Source organism: Suncus etruscus, chromosome 10, assembly GCF_024139225.1.
Source record: "Suncus etruscus isolate mSunEtr1 chromosome 10, mSunEtr1.pri.cur, whole genome shotgun sequence".
Taxonomy (NCBI): Eukaryota; Metazoa; Chordata; class Mammalia; order Eulipotyphla; family Soricidae; genus Suncus; species Suncus etruscus.
In genome coordinates, this window is record NC_064857.1 from 12,773,857 (window position 1) to 12,801,199 (window position 27,343).

At 40.1% G+C, this 27,343-nt stretch overlaps 1 protein-coding gene across 2 annotated transcripts; it reads right to left on the bottom strand.

Moving 5' to 3' along the window:
- Positions 1 to 364: 364 nt before the first annotated feature.
- On the bottom strand, positions 365 to 27,059 carry E2F5 (E2F transcription factor 5). 2 transcript variants are annotated; one of them, XM_049782043.1, is made up of 8 exons: positions 26,669 to 27,059; positions 11,388 to 11,497; positions 9,754 to 9,915; positions 8,253 to 8,296; positions 6,810 to 6,874; positions 5,056 to 5,323; positions 2,781 to 2,825; positions 365 to 521 (listed from the first exon to the last, which is right to left on the bottom strand). In XM_049782043.1, the coding sequence occupies exons 1-8, from the start codon at positions 26,909 to 26,911 to the stop codon at positions 412 to 414; spliced, it is 1,047 nt and encodes a 348-aa protein (XP_049638000.1). In that variant the 5' UTR covers positions 26,912 to 27,059; the 3' UTR covers positions 365 to 411. The 2 variants fall into 2 exon arrangements, with proteins under 2 accessions (XP_049638000.1, XP_049637999.1); XM_049782042.1 differs by having other exon boundaries at positions 2,781 to 2,828.
- Between the last annotated feature and the right edge of the window lie 284 nt (positions 27,060 to 27,343).

Here is a 27,343-nt window from a genome sequence, read left to right on the forward strand (position 1 = left end):
ACCTGTAAGTCCACTTGAATTTTTTTCCCATTGGGAACAACAACAGAAAAGGATTCATAATTGGGGGGGGGGGAAGTTGGATCCCTAGGATATAAACTATTTGAGAAAGGTTGGGGTTAGTGGACATTACATCACTTTACCCCTGAAGAAAACAGCCCTTTGCTTATATGTATGAAGTTTTGTGAAGTAAGAAAGGAAGTACTGGGCATCAGGATGTGGCTCAGCCAGAAACCAGCCTTGACAATGTGAAGCCCTGGGTTCAATTCCCAGCAACACGAAGGGGAGGCAGGGGAAGTATAGTTCAGAATCAGTGAACTAACAAGATGTTACATTCATTATTTTAAATACTTAGGTTATTAGGAAGTCTAAAATGTTACACAGAGGTAGATAACAGTCCCACGTTTCCATAAACTAATAATTTAGTATCTGGACATCAAACAGATCACAGACTCCTTCATTATCACCTAAATTAAAGTTGTAGTCATCTGCAGGGGTAGGAGAAAGTCGTAAGAGTGGAAACACTGCAAGCAAAACACAGCATCAGTGTTAAAGATGGCTTCTACATGAGGTACATAATACTTTGCATAAAACATACAATTTTTAAAACTACTGGGTTAAAATATAACCACATAAAGGTCCTTAAAATGTAATGGGAAAGTAGTTTAATGTGTGCTGTATTAGAAACTATATTTGAAAGATTCTCACTAAAGATAATTTATATAACATAATCTGTATTAAACTTATAAATAATTCAGAAATACTGTTCAAATAGTGTAAGAATATACACTACTTTAAGAACAGAAGTACGGACTGGGCTTAAATTAATAAATTGACACTTTCTGCTTCTATAAAATATTTAATAATTAATCTTTAAATTTATATTTAGTTTTGTTTATATTTGTTAGGAACCAGAACTCTAAATCTAAGAACTAACGTATGAGGCCAAAAGATGTTACAGTTAATTGGTTTTTAAGAATGATTTCAAACTTAGGACAATGTGATGGTTCAGAGGGCTGAAGAACATAACATGCTTTGCGCGTTGGCTCTGGGTTCACCCCAGCACCATTACGCCATCAAGCACCAAGCTGTTAGTTCCTGAGCTCTGCCAAGCCTGACCCTGAAATGGGAATGGGGGAATTATTCCAAGTAATTGGGCTAATGTTTGTGATAGTTAAGTGAATTCACTATGGCACCTTGGTATTGATCCTTGGAAGGGTTGTTTTTTATGTTTTTTGTTTTTTTTTTTTTTGTTTTGGGTAATACCTGACAGTGCTCGGAGGGGTTATTCCTGGTCTGTGCTCAGAAATGGCTTCTGGCAGACTCTGGGGACCATATGGGATTGCTGGGGATAGAACCAAAGTTAGATGTGTGCAAGGCAAATGCACTACCGCTGTGCTATCATTCTAGCCTCAAGTTTTGTTTTTTTTTTCTTTAATAAAATAAAATTAATCATTTTAAATTTTATTTAAATTAATTAAGTTAAATTTAAACTTAAAGTTAAACTAAATTTAAATTATTTTAACTTATTTAATAAAATTAATTTTTTTCTTTAATAAAAACATATATTTGATTCTTTTGTGGGGGGGGTCACACCCAGCGGTGCTCAGGGGTTAGTCCTGGCTCTGCACTCAGAAATTGCTGCTGGCAGGCACGGGGGACCAGATGGGATGCTGGGATTCGGACCACTGTCCGTCCTGGATCGGCTGCATGCAAGGCAAACACCCTACCTCTGTACTATCTCTCTGGCACCTATATTTGATTCTTGACCATATTCTTTAGGGTGATAAGGGGTAGGTGCCATGAGTTGAGATGCTTATTCAATAAAAGTAGTAAGTTCCCTTATGGATTCTTTCCCTTGAATCTGCAGGTCAAGAAAAATTCTTAAGGATGCCTGTGATTTATTAAAGGTGAATTTTCATCAACCTCCATACAGCATTAAGCAGATAAAATATAAAGGTTTCTGGGCGAGAGCAATAGCCAGTAGGACATTTGCCTTGCATGCGGCTGACAGGGGTTCGATCCCTGGCCTCCCATATAGTCCCTCCAAGCCTTCCAGGAGTGATTTTTTTTTTTTTTTTTTGGTGTTTGGGTCACACCGGCAGTGCTCAGGGGTTACTCCTGGCAGGCAAGGGGACCATATGGGACACTGGGATTCGAACCACCATTTCACCTGGACTGGCTTTGAGCAAGGCAAACGCCCTACCACTGTGCTCTCTAGCCCAGGGGTCTCAAACTCGTGGGCTGCAAACAGCCCTCCGTGCAACATTTTGTGGCCCTGCCCTAGAGGAAATTTTGTTTTGTTTTGTTTTGTTTTGTTTTAGTAGTTTGGGTCACACCCCCCAATGTTCAAGGCTTACTACTGACTTTGCATTCAAAGATCACCCCGACTTTGCCTCCTGCGGCCCCCAGGTAAACTGAGTTTGAGACCTCTGCTCTAGCCCCTCACCAAGAGTGATATTTAAGCACCGCCAGGTGTGGTCCATAAACCAAAAATAATAATAAAAGTTTTAGGGCCAGAGAAATAGCATAGAAATAGGGTGCATGTCTTGCAAGCGGCTTACCGGGGTTCGATCTCCATTATCTGATATGATCCCAAAGCCACCAGGAGTGATCTCTGAGTGCAGAGCCAGGAGTAACCCCTGAGCACCACCAGGTGTGGCCAAAAAACCCAAATAAATAAATAAATAAATAAAGGTTTCTTCATTTCAAATCAGGTGCCACCTGTTAGTTCTAAAAAATGTATTGCTATATCATAAATTGAGTCGTTTCAAACTACTTACCATCAGAAGACATTAATTCATCGATGATATCTCCACTGATAGATCCTGCTAAAAACGTAAGTTTGATATAGTTATGTTTGTTTTGTTTTTGAACCCACACCTTACAGGACTCAGAACAACATGTGATACTTAGAATTAAGTCCAGTTCAGCCATGTGCAAGGCCAGTGCTGTAGCTGCTGTGCTATTTCTCAGGCCCCTACATTTCTGTATGCTTTATCAGTGAAAGGCAATATTCTTAAATATATCATACTTAACATTTAAACAATATCATAAAGCTATTTTGGTTTTTGGGTCACACCAAGCAGTGCTCAGGGGTTACTCCTGGCTCTACACTCAGAAATCGCTCCTCACAGGCTGGGAGGGACCATATGGGATGCTGGGATTTGAACCACCGTCCTTCTGCATGTGAGTCAAACGCCTTACCTCCATGCTATCTCTCCGGCCCCAGGAGTACAACTCTTAATATGCTACCTATCATTTCCCCAGTTAACACTAGTGGAGCATTTTTAATATCCTCACTGGGTTTGTTACTAATGGCCCTCTCCCAACAATTGTGTTGCTTAGGGAACCAAGTTGTGATATTGAACAGGGGCCTCCTGCATGCCAACGAAGCACATGGAGCTTCCACCTGAGAGTACTAAGGAGTTACTCTGGTTCTACACTTAGTAGTCACACCCGGTGGGCTCGGAACCATATGGGATGCAGGCTCAAACTTGGCTAGTCACATGCAGGGCATTCTACCCACTGTACTATCTCTTCAGACTCAACCAACCTACTTTATTATCTGCATATATACACAACTACACAGAAACTATTCAGAAGTTTTTTAATGTTTTGTGGAAGTCAATGAACACTTTATGCCTAAGCTAAACCATATAAAGCTTGTCTGCTTTATTCATTCCACTTAGATCACAAATTTTAAGGGCGGTAAACTATTATGAATCAATCCTCCATGGCTCTAGTATAGAAATCCTTATAGCAGGACACTAGCTCTCTGGTCTCCAGTAAGAACTTTTTTGACTCATGCATAACTAACATGGCTTCCTAGAGTAGCAGACTTGGGTTTCACAGCAATGAGACACAGACTGACCAATCCGTATGTTCAATATAGTATCTTAGGTTAGCATGACTCAGGCTACGACTGCTGAAAGAATACTGTCAACACCTGATCTGGAATCACTACAAAACTGATATACAGACCTAGCACATATCCTGGGAGAAAAGACTGGGTGGTACAGACATTCTTAAAAACTTACAGTCAGGTGCTAAGGACATTTTTAATATAAATTTAGATCCTTACTCTGGTACCTGAGAACATTTATGAAGCAAGGTTTCCAAAATAAATGAAGTTAAGAATATAACAACAAATCTGTTTCCAAAATAAGAAGTATAAACAATTCCTAAATTTCTTTTTGTTTTTAAACTTTATTGATTGATTGATTAGTTTTTGGGCCATACCTGGCAGCGCTCAGGGGTTACTCCTGGCTCTGCACTCAGAAATCGCCCCTGGCAGGCTGGGGACCATATGAGATGCCAGAAATCAAATCGGGTCCCTCTCAGGTCAGCCGCATGCAAGGCAAAAGCTCCACTGCTTGCTATCCTCTGCACCCTCCCCCAAATTTCTATATTATGCTATTTTGAATTCTTTCTTAGAAGTAATTAGAACATACTCCCATAAATTATCCCACAGTTAGCAAGATTAAAAAAAATCTACAAAGCATTTTGAGATAAAATGCTGACATAAAAATAGCAAAGGGTGGCAAAGGGTGGGGGAACACAAATATGACTGATTCTGAAAATGGAACCCAAAGGAAACTAAACTCTGGCCCATTAAATAGTTTTCTTTTGCTCAATATGCATAGTTCTATACAGTCGATGTGTACGGTACCTAATATATATATTTAAATATGTAAGATATACTATAATACATATATGATATATTTTATTATAACGTCCCTACATAAATGCATGCACATCAATATAAAGGATGCTCTCAGTTCTGAGCACACAGGAAACATAAATACTTGAATTGTTTACTCCTGTACCGCCTATTTAGGAAATGTAATAGAATTCTTCTATCATCATACTTCTTCTGGAAGGGCAATATTTCTCTAGTCCAGTGAGATCTTTCTAACTATATGCGTAACTAGCATGGTTGCTCAGAATAGCAAAATTATGACAAATTCAGAAAAACTCTCCAACTGATCTATTACATTATTCCTATTTCTTTTCCGTACTACCTGTAAAACTGTAAAATGAATGCTCTCAGCCCACCTGAAGAGAGGTCTGTGACTGGTGTCTGTTGCAGATTCTGACTTCTTTCGGAGACATGCTGCTCAGGAGGATTCTGAGTGGCCATGCGGTTTTTCTGTGGAGTCACAGGAGTTGAGGGCTGAGGGGAAGGTTGCGTCAGGTCGTCAGGTGGGGGAACAGGAAAGACCACAGGCTTGGAAGAACTGGACTCTTTATTTATAAGCAGCACATGGATAGGTCCTGAACGACTTTTTAGATTGATTTGGTATTTCTTTTGTCCATTCTGGCCCTTTGAAGTTATTGGGTATAAGCAAATAAGTAAATATTAATATTTCTAGGTACCTGGAAAAATCTAAAAAAAAAAAAAAAAAAAAAAAAAAGGCAAGTGTAGCCATTTAGGGCCTAACTAAAACCAAACAACAAATTAAGTTATTAAGTCAAAATACCAGTTTGCCTTGCAAGCAGCCGATTCAGGACCTAACGTGGTTGGTTCAAATCCCAGCATCCCATATTATCCCCCCATGCCTGCCAGGAGCTATTTCTGAGCAAATAGCCAGGAGTAACCCCTGAGCACTGCCAGGTGTGGGCCCCCTCCCCAAAAAAAAAATACCAGTAGACACCAGAAGTAGAAAAGGCTATTGAGGGCTTTAAAGCTCTCTTAAAAGTGATCTTTTCTCAAACATTGATCAACAAAAATTCTCTGTTGTAGAATTCTGGCAACCATCCATTTTCACCATAGTTGTATGACTCAGGGCTCAGAAACACTCCAGCATTCTCCATGTTAACACATGCCACATACAAATATGATTATCACAGCAGGCTATCTTAAAAATCTATAACAAGGAAAGCAAAACTCCATTTTGTCCATTAATAAAGATAAAAGAGGTCCAGCAAGATAGCATGGAGGTAAAGCATTTGCCTTGCATGCAGAAGGTCAGTGGTTCAAATCCTGGCATCCCATATGGTCACCCCCTGAGCCTGCCAGGAGCGATTTCTGAGCAGAGAGCCAGGAGTAACTCCTGAGCACTGCCAGGTGGGAACCAAAAACAAAACAAAACAAAACAAAAAAAAACCAAAACAAAAAAAAGAAAAGAAAGCAAAAAGATGAGTGACTTTTTATAACAAGCTATAAGCAAAAATCCCCCTATTTCAAACAGTATGTCAATTAAAATATATAAAAATATAAAAACTAGGGGAAGGGCTTGTGAAGATTACTATCTCCTCCCTTCTCATAGCTGTTATAACTTTTAAATCAGCTTAAGAAATGTAAATCTCATAAAATGTAGATAGATGTATACATCAATTTAAAAATGAATTTTAGCCAGAAAATGTTTTTAAAAGACTTTGTATCAAACAATCTTATTAAATTAAAATCAAAATTTTTCCTGGAACAGGACTTTTATATAAATTAGATATTTTATATGTTTTTTATTATTATATAGGATCTTTATTTAAACACCATGGTTACAAACATGTTTGTAGTTGGGTTTCAGTCATAAAAAAGTACACATAAAGTACATAAAAAAGTACAATTGTTTTTAATCATTATTTGACATAGATTAACTCTGATAAAATGAAAATTTAAAAACAACTTATTATAACGTCAGAGTTTCTATAATGTTACCAAAATTCTGAAACTATCCACATTGAGTGATCAATATTTTCAAATGGATAAACTGAATATGTTGACACAATTAGCTCATGCTCAGCTAATGAAAATACACTAGTCTTTCTTCAGATAAGTAGATCACTGTAACACAACTTCTTCTACATACCATTTCTGGAATAGGGACCTCCAACTGTGTTCCAGTAGGTGCTTGAATGGCTAATAGTGTATCACCTAATCAAAAAATAAAGATGAAAACATTTTCCAGAATATTACTGATCCTGGAATAAAGAAGCATGAGTGAGGGTTCTGCTATCAGAATGCTCATTAAGTTTAATGATGAGCTTTATTCCTTAATTCTATAAGGAGAAATACTAATTACTTGCATGTTTTGAGGATTACATGAAAGACTATAAGCTGTAGATCTTAAGCTAATACTTAGTGTTTGCTCTGTTATTCTCATCAACTCATGTTAATTTTGTTTACACTCAATCTTATATAAAGTCTGAAGCCTTTCTGCCTAATTAACTGTTTCTTTGAAATATTAAAACTAGCTAAATGATTAAGATGAAACATTTTTTACTAATTTTAATAAGGCTAACACAAATAATGCACAGGTTGGGCTACTCCTGTTATGCTTACCTCAGCTGTAGAGGTTAAGATAATGAAATTTTGAAATTTAAGACAATGAATTTACTTTTGAAGCCAAACTGTAAAGCAGCCTTTAGTTGTAGTGATGATTACTGGGGCCAGAGTGGTGGCGTAGCAGTAGGGCATTTGCCTGGCACACAGCTGACATAGAACAGACCGTGGTTCGATTCCCGGCGGTCCCATATGGTCCCCCGTGCCTGCCAGCCTGGAGCGCCAGCCAGTGAGCACAAAGCACATAGCCAAGAGTAACCCCTGAGCATCACTGGCTGTGGCCCAAAAAGGGGGGAAAAAAAAAAAAAGTAATCCCTTGAGGGCAATCCAGGAGTAAGCCATGAGCACAGATGATATGGCCCAAAAACAAAACAATATATACATTTAATAGGTCAATACATAACTGTAACGTTCTGCATAACTTTTTGCACCCAAAAAGATGTATGCACAAATTTTCATTTTGTGTTGTAATTATGTTATAGATTTCCTCCATATACTACTGTATCATTATGTATTACACTGCTATTTTAAAAGAAAAATATAAGTGCAGAGAATGTAATAGTAGGTATGGCTTTCCTAGTTAACAAAATGAATTCACCTAACTGTGCTTTCTTTAGATTCCATTTGTGACCAGCATACTTTTTGCACTGACTTGTATACTGCCAATGACAGAACAATTATGTTTTTAAGTTCAGCAACTGACTATGATTCTGTCTTTCTGAGACTATTGCATCTCTCTTTTAGCAGTTCGTTCACACATACAGATCAAATCTTCATCTCCCATGCAGGTAAATGAAGTAAAAGCCAAGAAAGAGATTCTCATGAGAACAGAAGAAACAAAAGCATCTAATACAAACACAGCATGGCTGGGTGAGACAAAATGCACCCCAATTCCGAAAATAATGACTTCGGGAGTGTGTCTAGGGAATTCTGAACCATTTAAGAACAAAAAAATATTAACAGTACTTACCATGAAAGCAATTACACATGTCTTCATGCGTTACATAGGAAAATGTACTACAGCACAAAAGTTAAGGAACATCTAAATATAGGCATTTAAATAAGGATAATAAGGATGATGGCTAAAATTAATGAAATGGCCACAATATGTAAAAGGAAAGACACACAAATATCCCTCATGCAAGAGGAAAGGATGCAGACGGAAAAAATCTGTTACCAGTGGAAATAGAGAAAAACCATATAGGCTTCTACATCAAGAATCCTCCCGGGAGGCTGGAGCGACAGCACAGCAGGTAGGTACGTGGCTGACCCAAGTTTTTTCCCTGGCATCCCTTATGGTCCTCGAACCTGCCAGGTGCAAGTTCTGAGTGCAGAACCAGGCTGAGCACAGCCGATTGTGGCCCAGAAACCAAAAAATAAAATAAAATTCCTCTTGGACCATAGTTTAAGGAGCTGGTCCAAATCTTAGAAAGCCAGTAAAGTGGCTATCTCCAGGACCAACTATTTCTGTTGTTTCTGAATCCTGAGACATGACAGGGCACAGAGAGAAGATCCCCTTCGGGTCAAAATATTGAGCTCCAGCCCATAGAGAGGAGAAAAAGCAAACAAGAGCAGAAATTTTTTTTCTTCCAAAAAGACATCAGGAAGAGTAAATTGCCTACATTAGGCAAAAATTCATGTGATGTGGTAGAAGATAAATGTAGTTAAAATAGTCTATGAATAGAGACTGTGTTCCCAAATCAAGAAAATCATGTATCTAAATGTATTTTTAAAACAAATGAGCATGGAACATAACTACTACTCTTCCCTCTAACATAATAAAAACCCAAGTCCTGGAAATCTCATCCAATCACATCGCGTAGGTACAGTCTTTAGAGTAATATTGAGAGAAAGCAGCCCGAATTAATTGTAGATCCATGGTGTTTCATTCTGAAATAATTTTTTTCTTTTAACTTTAAGAGTAGATAAATTTTTGTCACTTCAAAAGTCTGAACATGGTGACTTAAATATACCTTAAATATGCATAACTAAATGTAAATATAGAGTAAAAAATGGCTCTAACATTAGTTATCTTCTGGCTAATTTATAACATACTCAATAGGTAGACCAAAGTAAATTTGTTTTTCTCAATGCAATACATAAATTAACAGCAATATTATATAATTTATCAGAAAAAAACAATGAAATAAAAACACAATATTCACTTGTAAAGCACTGTCTAAAGACTCTAGAAAACTAATTGATAAGGACCGGAGTGGTGGAGCAAGCAGTAAGGCATCTGCCTGTCTTGCCCATGCTAGCTTAAGACAAACCGTGTTTTGATCCCCCCAAGTCCCATATGGTCCCCCAAGCTAGGAGTGATTTCTGAGTGCATAGCTAGGAATAAACCCTGAGCGTCACCAGGTGGGCCCAAACCCACCCCAACAAGACCAAAAATCTACCTGATCTCCAGTTTAGAAGGATATATTATAAATACATCTTATACAGATATATCTATTTAAAAAGGATATCTATTATTAATGGAGTCTTCCATCACATTTTTGATGCTCTGCTGTAGCCACAATTTCTGCTGATCAAGTTCTCTTTCCTTTAGATCTAGATCTTCAATTTCAGTTTTAAGATACCTTAATTTATCTATGACTTCTTTTGTATTACAGCCAGCACCTACACCTCTTAAAAAATACAAAAGAATTTAGTAACATAGTAAATCAAAAAAAACCTTCATAATCTGTTAACAAGTATTATCATTTTAGATTAAGACTTCAGATATTTAAATGCTACCTCTTTAAACACCATCCCTCTGAATATACTTCTTCAAAAAGTTACTAAAAAAATAAAATAAAATAAAGCCCGAGCATAGCACAAAAAATGGGCACTGGCTTTGCATACTACAACCAGCCCATATGGTTCCTAGAGCACTGCCAGGAATGACCCGAGTGCAGATCCAAAAGTAATCAATCCCTGAGTACCGGCATATGTGGCTCAAAACCCAATAAAACCATAAAAATTTGCTGTGCTCAGGTGGCTGTTGTCAGCACAAAAAGCTGAGCTGGTAACTGAGACACCAGAAGGAAGGCAAAGCTGAGTAGTCACACTTGAAGTCTCATGACCTAGATCAAGAGATGGCAAAAGAACCTGCAATCATATTATCTGGGGGACCAAATTGCAGAATAGAAGTTTTTTTTTGTTGTTGTTGTTGTTGTTTTTTTGGTCACACTCAATACAAAACCAAATGATTATTGGGGACTGGAGTAATATTACAGAAAGCAGAGTGCTTGCCTTAACGACAGTGAACCTGGGTTCAATTGCCAGCACCACATAAGATCTCCGGAGCCTCACCTGAGCTCAAGGAAGTCCTCAGTACCACCACATGTGAACCAAAACTCAAAAGATTAAAAAAAAGAAAAAAAAAAAAAAAAAAGAAAACCTTGTAGTTCATTAAAATGAACCATGCATTTTAATCAACTTTTATTGATTATAAAATTATGTATAAGACAAAGCTTCTACTCTGAAGCAACTGAAATAAGTTGAGCAGTTTAGTTAAGCGGAGAGATTAAAAATATAAAGAGCATGCAGCATGTGCCAAACGAGTACTTTGAGGGAGAAAACGAAATTTAAATTTTAAGTACGGTAAAGAAACAATAGAGAGCAAGATAGCATCTCAACAAGGCATTATATACAGCACAGACTGGTGGAGGGCTACTCCAAGTCTGAAACTGCAGAGCCAAGCCTTTTGTGAATATAGGTTTCTTTTTTCCCCAATGAGCACACCTTTGATAAGGCTTAAATTATAAAGCAGATACACTACCAAATTAACAGCTAGTGAAATAGAAATATAACAATATTCTGTACTTAAAAGTTACATGAAAAAAATTTAAAAAATAAAGTTACATGACTGTATCTTTTTTCAAAATATCTGACTGTAGCTACCCAATGTATCTTGGTTACAAGGATAACTGAAACCATGTCAAGCAAAACTACCAAAAAGAATTGTCTGAGACCCAGAGAGATATGCAGGGAGAGAAAAGAACAGCCTGGGAGGGCTAGAGAATTTGGGAGAGAGAAAATATTATATCAGATTTGAAAGAGCCTTGAGAAAAAATAAAAGGAAGGTTTTAGAACAGGCACTACTTCGTGAACTTACTTCCATTGGATACTATTTTTGGACTTCTTTTCAATCAGGTCAATTCCTTCCAAGACATTGGTGATATCATAAATTCTTCTTTTTTGCCTCACAGCCAACGTATCTGCAGCCTGTCTTGTTTTGTTTGGTTTTGTATGGTTTTAAGGGGAGGGGGCATGAAGAATAAAGAGCAATGAAATAAGAGACAATTCCCATTTCTTGGGGGTGGGGAGTTAATACCTGCCAATGCTCAGGGGTAACTCAGGTTCTATACTCAAGAATGGCTCCTGGCAGTGCTCGAAGAGCCATGTGGTATGTCAGGAATTAAACCCAAGACAGCTTTGTACAGGCAAATGCCCTATCCATTACACTACCTCTCTGTCCTCCCTTTTTGTGTGTGTAGGGGGACTATCGGGGCTACAGCATCAGTGCTCAAAACTCCTGGTTCTGTACTCAGGATCACTTCCTAGAATGCTCAGGGGAACAGAGGATGCCAAGGCTAAAACGCGGTTTAGTTGGTAATTCCTATTTTAGTCTGGCAGCCTGAATGAGAGCCCAATCCCAAATATGACCTTAGGAACCATAGTTGGGTATGTCTAAACCACCGTTCCAAATGTCCGAAGCACCTTTCCAAAACACTGCAAATACCAATTAAATGGTTCCATTTAAAAGCCAATAGCTATTGGAATGGGAAAACAAAAACCAAGAGGCATAATTTTGTGGCATAAGGCCCACAAAAATAAAAGGACACAATAAGAATTCTCCTTCGCACCTTTAGACTATTCTCAGGAGCTACTAACTATCTGCCATGGAACATCCTATCTTACTGCTAAATTCACGAGTTGTCTCATGTAAAGACAGTTCAGCATTACTTGAAAATCTGAGCCACTTTACTTTTCTCAGAATAAAGTCAAGGGACTTGAGAATTTAATTATAAACACCTGCAATTGTTTTATTTTAAAAAATGCAAATAAAAGAAATTGAAAAGTAAATTATGCCATAACAACACAAGATATAAATAAATTAGAAATCAAAATCTATAGCATCAATCTGTGATACCTGGAAATATTATACAAAAAGTTAGAAGTTTTATCCACACTAGATAAGATCAATAAAAATTTCATATTGTCACATTAGAAATGAATTAAGGAGCACTACTGTCACTAAATTAGTTCCCACTTATGTTTCTGTCATTACCCCAAAAGAACAAACACTCAAAAGGTTCTCCTACAGTTCTTTTTCAGAATGGAAAAAAGGAACGACCCGAATGTGAAATCTCATTTAAGATTCATGTCTGTAACAAAAAAACACCTTTATGTCACTTCTGACCATTTTTAGCACGTGAGGGGCTGGAGAGATAGCATGGAGGTAAGGCACTTGCCTTGCATACAGAAGGACGGTGGTTCGAGTCCAGGCATCCCATATGGTGCCCCGAGCCTGCCAGGAGCGATTTCTGAGCCTAGAGCCAGGAGTAACCCCTGAATGCTGGCCAGGTGTGACCCAAAAGCCAAAAAAACCAAAAACAAACAAACAAAAAAACTAAAATTATTTTTCAGCACTTGAATTAATGAATAGAATTGAGCTTCTTGCAATCGGTGTATCAATTTTATCATGGTATCAATAATTTCTTGGTCGTATAACAAAGTATATAACCCCAGATCAACACACTATTTGGAATACTTCCCTAGGTAGAATTCTACCACTTGCAATTGCTAAGTCAACAAGCATTTGGAAGCTTAAGATTCACTTCTATCCATGTATTTGCTGTACAAAAAAAAAGCCTTATTCCTCTCATTCCTTTCATTTTGGCTGGTCCTTGGGTCCTCGGGAAGGGTCTCCACCTCAAATAGCAGGCAGAGTCAATGGGAGGGAAAGAGAGAAAGAAGTTCCAGAATGTGAAGCTGTCTGAGTACCCAGGTGGAAGTGGCCCCGTCTCTTATCAACCAGAAAATTACATGTGGGACTAAGTATGGTTTCATCTCTTCACTTCGTCCCTTGTGTTTAGTCATTTCCTCTATGCTTCGAGTACCTTCAGATTAGCTTTCCTTCTTCAGTGTGGAGGCTACTTTCGGAAGCACAACAGTCTGCCACAAAGTTAACTGCAGAAATCTAAAATTTCCATCTGACTCTTTTATTTCTTCTGAAGAGGTCCACTAAAGCAAGCCAGCTCCCTGTTAACAGTTTCTATGTACTCACACATAAAAGCGTTTACCACCAGAGCAACAGCTCCTGGGTTCAACTACTATAATGTGTATCTGAATCAGACTACAGAAACTATTCTAGATTCTCAAGCAGAAAATTTCCTTTTTAGCTCAAACATTTTAAAAATACCTGTTATAATGTACTGCTGCTTAGCTGCTTAACAAATATAAAACTGGACCCCGAGATCCCAAACTAAGCCTTTTTTTTTTTTTTTTGGTGTTTGGGTCACACCCGGCAGCGCTCAGGGATTACTCTTGGCTCTATGCTCAGAAATCGCCCCTGGCAGGCTCAGGGGACCATATGGGATGCTGGAATCTGAATCGCGGTCCTGCTGCATGCAAGGCAAATGCCTTACCTCCATGCTATCTCTCTGGCCCCCCAAACTAAGCATTTTAAAATGCTTTCTAAAGTATATACACAGAACTAATCAACCTGTAAAGAAAATAGCAGCTCAAAACAATGTCCAAAAGAGATTTTTAGCAGTTATACTAGTCTTCATAAGTAGGGTCTTGGGTATAATCAGATACAATTTCAGTGCTCTGAACTTCTACATGTGGCTTCCGATTCATTAAGACTTTTTTTTTCTTTGTAGTAAAATGAGACAATAGTACATGCTTCATTGTGGAGATTATCTGAATAATCTTAACACAATGTCTGCTGCATAATTAATCCTTAAATACTGATAAGTAACAGCTGTATTTCATCATCAAATCCAAGGGTTGGGGGGGGTCATTTTATGGCCATACCCTGTGATGCTGGAGGCTACTTTCTGACCTACTGCACAAAGGATCAGGTTGAACTCAGGCTTCTTGCATTCAATCCACTGAGCTGTTTCTCCAGCCACTCAAATCCAGGTTAAAACAGGCTTACATCATCACATCATCAAATCATCAAATCCAGGCTGAAACAGGACAGTGGCTAAGATTGAAGTTCACGCTTATGGACCTTCTTCCATGCTTTGCTTGTTTGATTTAGGGAGTTCACACTTGGCAGTGCCGAGGAATTATTCCCAACTTGATTCTTGGTCCAAGCTCTGCTTGGGGGTGGTGGGGGTGGTGGGAGGGGGCATAAGCATGGATATGGAGCCTGGAACGTCATACTTCAGCCAGCTAAGTGAGCTCTGGCCACCAGACTTCTCATGTTTTATTTAAGTATTCATTCAGTTCCAGCAGATTGTAGAGGCTGGACTGTTCCTCACCTCCACAACTTCAGGAAGGAGTTGGCACCAGACTGTAGTGCCTACTTTCAGTCAGGAAGACCAAGCAAGGAAATCCTGAGATCAAAGGTGACCCCACAGATTCTGATGTGAACAACTAGAAATGCGAAAAACTGCAGAAGGAACAGGTTTGGGGCACTGGAAACCAGAAAGCTGGCAGGAGACATCTGATGTGTTGAAGGAGATATCAAGAGGCCCAAAACAAGAGATCTGGGGAGAGGTCCAAGTCAGAGAATCACTTTCAGTAGACAGACAGACAGACAGACAAGATGAAATCCAATGGATTAGTTTTAGTGGACACAGAAAAAGAAGACTCACACAGACTACCCTGGAATGCTCCATTGTCTTAAGGTCAGAAATGAGAATCAACCTGGCCCTAAGTAGAAGTTGAGTGGGGTACTGTAAACCAAGGGAAGAAGGAGAGTGGGCACAGCAGGGGCATCTGTCAAATGAGCACCCTGACCAATCGAACTTTGGAAAAAATAATTAAAATCTGTTTTCTCAGCAGAAAGGTCTTCAGAATGGAAAGGAAGCTAGAGCTTTTGAAGAATTTTGCCACAAAGAGTAACAAAGAAAGGTGACTGTTTGCTGTGGGAAACTGAGTGAGGGGTCTCCTGGAATGTTATTCTTTTTCTCCCTCCCTCAAGTGTAGACAATATCACAGGAATACTGGACCCACCATGGGTCCTTTGAAGTTAGTGGTCAAGTTTAAAGTGAGACCAACCAAGATCGGTGTGCATTTGTCTCTGGCCGCAGGCAGAGAGTAGCCTGAGGACTGACAGGGCTCAGAAAAAGATCATGGCGGTGCCTCCACAATCACAATAACCCTCACCCTGGTTAGTGAATAAATGTCTAGGTGCATGCATCAAATTTGCTCTGATAATTTAAACGTGGCGTTACAGAATTAAGACTTAGAGGAGGTACTAAGCCATGGAAAAAGGACCATCTCACTACCCACCCCACTCATTCATAAAAAAAAAAAAAAAAAAACAAAGAGCATAATCCTCTACAGAATCTCCCTTGAGTACTTTTCCAAGAGGACCCCACTTCTAAATAGCCACAAATGGAACAAAATTAAAGCACACCATCCTTTAAAGATGTGGACAAGACAAAAAACAAACAAAGAAAAAAACAGGAGAGCTGGGAGGCATCACGTATACATATACTTAGAAGGGCTGCAAGCACCGGCCCCACCTCCATCACGTAGTGGACAACAAATGAGTCCACTGAAACTCTGAGGAGAGAGATTATGTGGTAGTTGTATTTGAGTTAAGATTAGGTGCGGTTCATTTGCTCAGGGATCTTCTGATACGCCATGATATTGCTCCATCCAAAGAACTAACATGAAACAATAACCATGGGAAACATCCTGTCTTTCAGGTTTTCCACTGAGCTGGGACTCTACTCTTTTCTACTGCCACAAATGTCCATTCTGTACATGCCATGTTTCTATGTGCTACAGAAATCAGCCTTTCTGTGAGAAGGGAGAGTTTGAAAGTAGAAAATTTGTAGTAGAGGAGTCAGCACAATAATATTTATACACCCACATACATACACACAGTTTAGTTTCATCAAACTTGAATTGTCTTAATCTGGAGGGCAGGAACTTCAGGGAGAGGAAAGGTCGATCAGGGCTTAATCCTTACACTGTGCTGCGAGATCATTCCTGGATGTGACTGAGGGCCAATGTGTGATGCTGGCGATAAACCAGCATAGATTACAAGTAATCCTATAACCACTGTACTTTCTCAGGCTCTAAAGTTATCTTGACTTTTTTTTTTTTGTTTTTTTTTTTTGTTTGTTTGTTTTTGGGCCACACCCGGTAAAGCTCAGGGGTTACTCCTGGCTATGTGCTCAGAAGTCGCTCTTGGCTTGGGGGACTATATGGGATGCCGGGGAATCAAACCAAGGTCAGTGCTAGGCTAGCGCTGGCAAGGCAAACACCTTACCTCTAGCGCCAATGCTCTGGCCCCGATTTTTTTTTTTTTTGGTGGTGGTGGTGGTTGTTTTGTTTTGGGCCACACCTGGTGTAGCTCAGGGGTTACTCCTGGCTCTGCACTCAGTAATAGCTCCTGGCTTAGGGACGGAACCCAAGACCATCCTGGGTCAGCTGCATGCAAAGCACAAACCATATTGCTGCACTAAGGCTCTGGCCCCTTATCTTGACTTTTTAAAAATAAACTCGGCAGGGCCAATACATAGACAGCAGGTAAGGTACTTGCCTTGAATGCGGTAGACCCGGGTTCTATCCCCAATACCACAGATGGTCATCCATGCCCTGTCAGGAGTGAAGCTCTGAAGAGTCAGGAGAAAGCCTTGACCTTCTATACCCTGAGCCTGGTCAGGCATGACCCAAAATTAAAAATAACCAAAACCCTCTGCATTGCTTTAAAGAAAAACTTCATTCCTATTATTTTATCAAATCACTTAACTCAAAAGGAAAAAAAGAAAAATGAAAGATGTACCATATTTTCCGGCATATAAGACGACTTTTGAAACAAAAAAAGTCAACCGAAAATCGGGGGTCGTCTTATACGCCAAGTATATCCCGAAAAATGTTTCAATATGCCGCTAAACAAAAACTGTCTGAAGATTGCCACAAAACAAAATTTCCAACTCGATCCTGCACCAATCACTACAAGGCTGCTCGGACCGTCTCACTAACTCAGCCAGTCCAAGCAGGCTTTTGATGCATGCAAATTAGACAATGTTCTGGACCCGAATCTACACTGTAAAAAGCCTGCTCAGATTGGCCAGAGTCAGAGAGGAAGTCTATGACAGTAGAACCTTTGGACCTTTGCTTGTTGTGATTGGCTCACTGTGGTACATGAGCACAGGAACACATGCAGCACAGGAACGTTCTGTCTGATACAGCGAATATAGGCCTAAACCTATGTTTTAACTGCAAAATTAGGGGGTCGTCTTATACGCCGGAAAATACGGTATTTAAGTAAATAAAGCTGAACTCTATAAACTACTAAGTCCTCTTTGGAAATTCTCTGGCATGTACTCCAGTATGTTTTAAAAACAGGAGCAAAATTAAGTGGACAACTATGACTCTGCCACTGGGATTTGCATCAGCAAATGTTTTCTTATCCTGCAAGTGGACAAACAACTGAGATGGGGATATGGGCTCCAGAGGTCTTGCTGTCAACTGCATGGTTGGGCCTAGAACAAGTACTTATTAACCTCTCTGTGCCATAATTTCTTCACTGCTAAGACAACTATTGTAAAGATTTAACAAGTACAATATTTGAAGTAGACTAATGTCTGGCATGTGATGGTATCACTATCATGTTAGTTACTGTCAGAATTACTGACCCTATTTCTCACCAAAAATATAATATTATTCACTGAAGGGCAGCCTCAAAGAATGGACGATTGCATGCTTTTCTCCTATTACAACTCACTAACTGTAATACTTCAGAAGAGAGTCAAGAATAATAACTGCAGTTGGAAAATGAATCATCTTAAGAGCAATATTAGACCATTCCAAAATGGTGCATTTTACTAAGAGTTTTTACCATCTGAATACTTGGTGCTCTTTGTTTTTGTTATTAACAGTCCAGCTGTTTTATTCTAAATTTCAAAGAGAACTGAAGTACCAACTGGAACCCTAGGGAGGCACTTAGGCAGCAATCAAGAAACTGAACAGAACAGAACAAAACAAAGAAACAAAAAGAAAGTGGTAAATTCAGGAACTGCACAAAGCCTTCTTAGACCCAATGTCCTCAGAATAGCTTTCTCCACCACCGGAGAAGACTCATCATGGATATGTTGAGTTACACAGAAAACTAAGATCATGGAGTGTCCCAGATTTTGAAGTCAGGGTCTTGCATAAATTGTACCCTACTGTTTGAACTATCTGGTTAAATACTCTTTGAATTAAAAAAATAATTGCATGATTAATAGAGAAAAGTCCTTAAGAGAATAGGAAACCTAAGTATAGGCAAAATCATGTTGCCTCTCAGAAAAGCAAAGGCGATAGAGTAACTGGACTTGTCATTTTCATGAATATACCAGTCAGACATGGATTTTAAAATAAACTAATAAAATGTCAAAGGCATTGTTGTCAATGAAGTATGATTAAAGACAACTTTCATGTTAGTTTCTGTCAAACATGAGACTAATTAAGATCCAAATTACTATTACTGAAGCATCCCTATTAACCTCACGTGTTCTCTCTCTCTCACACACACACACGCATACACACTCGCACACATATGAAAAGGTCCAGAAGTCCCTTCCTTGCAAACTTTGAAATCTATGAAACATTTTTTTCAATTTTTCTTTTATTTAAACATGATAACAAAGTTATTTTCAATCTTACACCCATGAAAGTTTACCACCACCAATGTGCAGTGCAGTTAGAGTAAGAGTAGAGAAGGGACCACTATGACAGTGACAGTTGGAACTGATCATTCTAAACAATAAGCAAATGTTTGCTGGAGATAAAGTGATATATGCACACTATCCCTTCATGAACAATAGCACAAACGACAGTGTCTAAAAACGAGGAAAAAAATACTTGCCCCAGAGGCAGGCAGGGAGGGTGGGAGGGAAACCGGGCACACTGGTAGTACAAAATAAATTTTAAAGAGATTTGGGGCCAGAGCAATAGCCCAGCGATAGAACATTTGCCTTGCATGCAGCCGACCCAGGACTGACAGTGGTTTAAATCCTGGCATTCCATAATGCCCCCTTAGCCAGCCAGGAGCAATTTCTGAGCGCAGAGCCAGGAGTAACCCCTGAGCACTGCCAGGTATGACCCAAAACCCAAAAAAACACAAAACAAACAAAAAAAAAATTTTAAGAGATTTGACTAAATAATTAAAATTCATTTAAGGGCATGAAAACTACAAATTAAAATATATAAAAATATACCAAAATTATTAGCATTTTTAAAACAGGCTTCACACTTTAATAAACTAATGAAAATACAGAACAAGGGACAAAAAGATAGTACATGGGGTAGCATACTTCCTTGATCTGAGTTTGAGCACTGGCTCCAGGTACTGTCCTACAAGCCCCTTCAGAACTGATCCCTGAAACAATCTACAGATTTACCAAAGTAAGATTCATTTTGGGGCTCAGAGGTAGAATGCATGCTTCCATTCTCATTAACATGGAAAGTGGAATAATTCTTGGTTATATGATAAATCAAAATTATGAAACTATTACAACAAATAATATGTATAATTTGGCAAGATAAAAGCTTAATTTTAGTTATAAAAAGGTTGATCAAATTTGGGAAATAACTGAAAACTCAACACTGGTTCCTTTTGTATAGTGGCATACTGGGTAATTTTAAACTATAATAATCTTTTTTTCCCCAAGCATACTATTTCAACGTTAAGTTTAAAAAAGATGAATTTTTTATAATTCTTTCACAAACATTATTAAGAATAGGGGCTGGAGAGATAGCATGGAGGTAAGGCATTTGCCTTGCATGCAGAAGGACAGTAGTTCAAGTCCTGGCATCCAATATGGTCCCCCGAGCCTGCCAGGAGTGATTTCTGAGCGCAGAGCCCTTGAGCGCCACCAGGTATTGCCCCAAAACCAAAAAAGAAAAAGAAAACAAAAATGCCTGGCACAAAGCGAGCTCTCAATAAACAGTACAAACTGGCAAACAGGCAAAGCACACTGCCTCAAAGGTCCATGATGTAACTTCATTCACTGTCTTAAGAGAGTGGTTTCTTCACTGTAAAGGACAGAGCACTGACAAGGAGATGAGAGTTGATAAACTGAATACAATTTCCTCAGATCACTTCCAAGGTGTTGAAGTTACTTTCCCTGTCCCCCAATGTTAAATTAAACTAGAAGAGCTTTATTAGACCTTCTTTGGTTCTGAAGTTGGCAGAGACAATGAGTTCTCTGGGAAGTAATAAAATCGAGGCATGGGGCCAGAGCGACAGTAGGTAGGGCTGACTTGGGTTTGACCCATGGTATCCCATATATGTTCACCTAAGCCTGCCAGGAGTAATTTCTGAGCACAGAGGTAGGAGTAACTGTTACCCGCCCCCACTAGGGGGGCATGTACCAGACGTGGCTTTTTGCCTTCCTGGTGCAGTGTCTAATTTTTTCTCCCAAGAAATATCTGCCAGAAGGCCCATTTAGAGGTCTATCATTGACCCTTTGCATGGATCACTGGCGATATTTCTGACATACTTCCTACATGGTAGTGACTCAACTTTTTTCCCTTTAATTCGTTTCTGCCCACTATAGAAATTCGGCCTCAGCTTTCCTGCAAACAAAGAAATGTCAGTACCAAAGCCCGCCAAAAGTTCCTCACTGGCTAGTTTGTGACTTGTATTTCTAGTATAACCTGGCGCCAACAGCTTGTTTTTCTAAGTCTAGCTCTATGATGGTAAACAATTATTTCTGTCCCCCCAAAAATCTATTTTCCAGCAACTAGATAAAAATAATAAATATTTCTATCTCTTTCCTCCTGTTTCCTTGTTAAACCTTGCTCACCCAAAAAAACTTCCATCACCAACCTCCAACAGGGGTCTTTCTCACCTATAGGATAGTCATTTGATTCTAGGCCTGTTTTCCCATTGTACTGCTCTCCTACTCTTTGTTCTCCCTGACACCCTGCATACCAGAGCTCTTGCTTAAAAATGTCATCAGCTGAAAAATAAATTTGTCTCTCGTCCCTTGAACGTGGGTCCCCATATAATTCATTTTGTGTGGTCTCATTTATTTCATTTTCATATTTCATATTTGTCCGCCTTGTGTATCCACTTATTCCTAGTGAGAATTATCTAACCCACTAAGTTTTTGCTTAGGGACGCTAACACGTCTGCAGCAAGTAACTCCTGAGTGCTGTCGGGTGTGGTCCAAATAAATAAATAAAAATTTAAAAAGTGAAGTCAAGATGTGATTTAAAGAAGGGGCTCTGTCTGGAGCCCTAATATAACTTAAAAACACGCAGGTCCAACCACTTTGTGGATATCGGAACTGAGGCCAAGACAACTCCAGCTGGAGCAAAATGATCCTGAAGAGCAGAAACAAAAGGCTGCAATAAAGACATAAAAGACCCCCCCAAAAATTTTCAAAACTTTTCCTCTGTAACAATACCGATTCACTCTTATGTCTACAGAAAACTCCAGGCCAGGGGGCAGGCCTGAGAGATAGCACAGCATTAGGGCGTTTGCTTGGGTAGATCCAGGACTAATGATGGTTAGAATCCTGGCATCCTATATGGACCCCTGTGCCTGCCAGGAGCGATTTCTGAGCAGAGAGCCAGGAGGAACCCCTGAGTGCTGCCGGGTGTGGCCCAAAAACCAAAACCAAAACCAAACAAAACTCCATGCCAACTGTAAAGAACACACACATAACTCTGTCCCAACTCTTTCCCCACTACAGAAGCATCCTCCTCCTCTCTTTTCTTCATATATCTCTCTAAATAACACTTTTTAATTCACCGTTCATCGCCTCCTAAAATTCTTTTTGGTGAGGGAGGGAGATGTTCCTGAAAAACATCCATAAAATTTAGGACTTTCCTTCTCTGCAAAGAACAACTTTTTACTCCAGGTTGAGTCCTTGGCTCCCCCAAGAAACCAGGTGGCAGGGAACCTTTTCCCACAGAGCAGAATATGGAATCATGGTTAAGTCTGGTGGTGAGACAAAAACAAGAAGTCTATTCCACGCAGGATCTTGATGAAGACTCTCTTTGGGCACTGCTCAGGTGACCCAGGTGGGTGGAGAGGAAAGAGGTAGGTACTATTCTCTAGGTTGTCACTTCTCTCCCATTTCACATAAGTCAACTGTAACATTTTGAAGCTATTTTTTTTTAACAAGTTTTAATTGAATCAGAGTGAAACATACAGTTACAAAGTCATTTATGATTTCGGTTCAGTCGTAAAATGTTCCAGCACTCATCTCTTTACCAGTGCACATGTCCCAGCACCAATGTCCCTATTTTCTCTCCAGTCCTTCCATCTGCTTCTATGACCGACCAATCATTTGTCCATCATCCATCCATCCATCCATCCATCCATCCATCCATCCATCCATCCATCCATCCATCCATCCATCCATCCATCTATCTTACCTATCATCTATGTCTTTCTTTTCTTTCTCCTCTTTCTCTCCCCTCTTCCCCTTAGTGTTCTTTCCCTCTCTGTTCCTTTTAGTTTTAAGCTTTTAATAAACTCTATTACTAAGAAATGTATCATTAAGACTCAGCACTACATGCTTAATTTTATGCTTATTCTTATTCTTCAGTTATATATGCCAGAAATTAGAAAAGAAACACTATGTACATTACCTGAGATATTTTTGGATAACTAAGATTGCAAAAATTTTATATTCACAATATTTTAAAACTTCTCTTTCAGTAATGCTTTGGAGGGGGGGGTGTTAGGAGTAGGACTACACTCAGCAGTGCTCAGGCTTCAGTCCTAGCAAAGCTGAGGGTCCACCTAGGCAAGGAATCAAATGGGTTAGAGGTTTGTAAGGCCGGCCAGAGCCTTAACCCTTCTATTATCTCAGGCCCATAACTTTTTCTTTGAAAGTGTCCAATAGAGGGGCTGGAGTGACAGCACAACAGGTAGGGTGTTTGCCTTGCACATGGCCAACCTGGGATGATCCGGGATTGATGTGCAGCATCCCATATGGTCCCTGAGCCTGCCAGGAGTGATTTCTGAGCAAAGAGCCAGGAGAACACCCTGAGCATCGCTGGGTGTGACCTCCCTCCCCTAAAAGTGTTAATAGATAACTTCAAAGTATCAATAACTGGACTACTCTTTCCCAAAGTGAGAGGTACAACTCTGGAGGGGAGAGGATCTAACAGGTATTATAGCCACTTGAGATACAATTGAGTACTGCTTTCTGTTTGTTTAAATGCTATTTGCACATCAATGTCCTAGGTTTGAGTTCCAGCACTGAAAGTGGCTCCAGCACCCCTGGGGAGGTATAATATTTACCCCCAAACTATCAATAACGTACTGATATACACTTCATCCAAAGTAAGAATACAAGAAAAAATATAATTTTTAAAAATATGATTTTAGAGATTATAATATTAGTAGACCTTTCATATGTAGCCAATGTTTTAAAGGTCTTTTAATTAGCACCTCAGATAAACCTCATTGGCTACAATACTGCCATTGTTCAAAGCTTAACGATCTTTTAATGTGATCAGCAGGAGCAATAGTACAACAAGTAGGGTGCTTGCTTTGTATGTGGAAGGCTGAGTTCAATACCAAGCACTGCATATAATTCCTGGAACCATGCTAAGAGTGATCTCTGAGCAAAAAAAAAAAGCAGAAGTATGACCAGAGTATCAATAGGAGTAAGACCTGAGCATCGCAAGTGTGGCCCAAAATATCTTTCAATACGGTGCACAGTAAATAGGTATTCTCAAACATATGTGAAAAAAGATGGATGAACTCTTCTATTAAAAATAAATGCTACTGCAGAGACCTTAAAATTTGTAGAAAGTTTACAGAAACAATGCTTTATGAAACTATTAAACATTCTATACACTACCTCTGTGACCACAAGCTTTCAATTATTTGACCACAAGAGGAATACTAAATTTAAAAAGCAAACAAGAAAAAATAAGTTCCATTATATTTTGAAGCATTTTGGGAAAAAAGGTTGGACAAAGTCAGCCCTCTAATTCAGTGTCCCCTGGAAAACCCCAAACCTTCTTGGTTTCTTCTAGTGAATTCATTGATTGTTGAATTTTTTTTTTGGGGGGGGGTCACACCCAGCAGCACTCAGTGGTTATTCCTGGCTCTATGCTCAGAAATTGTCCCTGGCAGGCTCAGGGGACATTTGGGATGCCGGGATTTGAACCACAGTCCTTCTGCACGCAAGGCAAATGCCTTACCTCTATGCTACCTCTCCAGCCCAATTGTTGAATTTCTATTTGGAGTAGCAGTTTGCAAGCTTTCTGTTAAATCTCTAGTTTCCTCTGGTGACTTCATAACTTCTTGTAAAATTCTTTACACAAAATCCATTGCTGTTCACCAGTATAGATACTATATGTGTCACAGGGCAGTTTCAGACAAGGATAAAAATATTAGGGGGTAAAAATGACTTTCCGTGGGCATGGGAAAATTCGAGGAAGAGCACTTTTAAAAGAAGTCAGAACTAACTACTTCCCAGTTAGAAATAGAATAACTACTTCACAAAGAGTACAAGGTGCCTCATTTGATGAAGCAGAACAATTCAATGCTAGTCACTTAAGGAAAAAAGCGGACCAAGCCAAAGCTCACCCAGACCTGTCCTTGGAGGAACAGGTTCCAGCAGAAGATGGCCAGCTGGCTACTAGCTAATCACCAAGAATTTAGGCATTATTAGAGTACAAGTTCTCCTTAAAGATGCTGACTGGTCCAGGTCAGACATGATGATGACAACAAGTTGCATGGTGATCTCCAACTCCCTGCAGCATGTTGGGGCCCATCTTAGCCTAGGATAAGATCATTTAGGGTTTAAGGTGATCACCTGCCCCAAAGGTCACAAAGTAGTGGGATAGGAGGGAGTAGGGGAGGTTAAAGCTTTGGTTCAGAAGCTTGGTTAAATTTTAGTTGTGATCAGGTTCTCTTGACCCTCTGCTGCACTGCTTCCAAATGCTGCTCAAATGGTTAAGTTGTTTTGTTTAAAGATGTTTGTGGCGTTGGAAAAATCTCAATAGTAAAAGACGAAGCACATTCTCTAGACACAGCAGCATGGACTGAGAGCTTTCTCCTGAGATGGAAGTCACAAAAACTCCCCCTCTCCCCGCGGTGATGAACAAAATCTTCTTTGGAGAAAACGCTAACATTTGCTGAGCTAAAAATCACCAAGCTAAATGCCCCTCTTCCCAGCCATGAGGATGACGAAAAGGGTAAACGAGGAGGAGTTTTTTAAATTTGACTATTATTGAAAGGGTGAGAGGGTTTACCTTTTTAGTTGGCTTTTTTTTTTAGTAGATTTGTTGACAAAATGTAAGGTTGTGCATTTCATTTGCTACATTATTAGTCCTTAATAAAATATTTTGATAAAAATTAGAATAAAAGATCTCTGAGTTCTGACAGGCCTATATATTTTTCTAGTGGTGAGACTTATTTCCAGTAGGGAGCTGTTATGTTTGAACATTTGTATTCATTTACTGCATGGAAATATTGAGAAATGCATTTGAATGTAATGCATAATGTAGGGAGTGGTTTCAAGAAACAATAATACTAAATGCCATTGTGGTTTATTTTTTAACATTTTTATTGAGGCCACTGTGAATGACAAGTCTTTTACAGTTGTTATTCAGGCGTTTAGTGACAGTGAATTAGGGCCATTCCCACCACCAGTGTTGACCTCGCTCCACCCTAGTGCCTAGCAGGCATCCCATCTCTCCACCCCCTAACCCCCTGCACCTATCAATGGATCTGCAACAGGTCCATTTTGTCAGTTTGGCTCTCTTGATTCTGGTGTCATTACTCTAGCTTGGGTACAGATCTGACCCCTTTATTTACTTACTTACCTCCACTCCATCTTCCTGAGACCACTTATCCCCTGATCCCCATCATTTTACTTTTTCCTCTTCCTTTTCTCAATTTGTAAAAAAAAAAAGGACAAAGAAAATAGGGAGACAGAACTTTGCTTTTTGTTTTGTTTTAACCCCATTATTTTTTTTTGTTGGCCCTCATCCAGGAGAGAATTTGGGGTGTGGGTGTGTATAAAAACTAGGATTTAACTTCTTTCCTTCTCCCTAAATTCCAAAACAAGGAGTGCACTGGATTCCCCTATTGCAAACATTTTTCTTTTTTCTTGTACTGCTAGCTCAGGGGTGGTTGGGTGTTGGGATGGGGGGTGTGAACCCCTGAACCCCAAAATCCCACCCCCATCCCTTCTCCCTTCCTCCCTCCCTCCCTCCCTCCCTCCCCAGCTAGCTCACCGTTTTGAGATCCAGGACTCCATCCTTGGCCTCCTGCAGCAGCGACACGAACTTGGTGGTGAGCAGACCCAGGCTCTTCTCATACCGGCTGCTGGGCGGTGGATGCTCCGTCTGAGTCTGTGTCTGTGTCTGTGTCTGTGTCTGTGTCAGTGGCCGTGTCTTTGGCATCGACTGCGCATGCGCGGCGTGGCCTTGCCCCGTGGGGTCCTGTTGGCCCGAGCTCGCGGGCTCCGCCGCCGCCATGGCGTCCCGGGAGCCTCGTCGCAGTGGTCTGGGCCCCGCGCACCGCAGCTCGCCTGCGGGGAAGCGCCGAGAGGCTCCGGGGAAAAAAGCACAAGACGTTGGGCCGCGACCTGATGTGGGAGCCACGGACGCGAGCGACGAGGGGGGCGTGGAGCAGACGCGCGGCGACTGAACCGCGAGGGGCAGGGCTAGAAGCTTACATAGGAGGAAGTGACGTCACGGCACGCGTAGCGTGTCGTTGCCTGGCAACACATGTTGGGGGTGGGTGGGCGGGGCTTCCCGTCTCGTCTCGTGATTGGCTATACCGGTTGTTGGTGGGCGGGGCTAGCGGGGTTCCTCGCGCGAAATACGCCACTAGCAGGGCGCGGGGAGTGGAAGCGTGGAGAGTCTGGGCCGTGAAGAGGCGGGGCTTGGGGAAGCTTAAATAGCAGG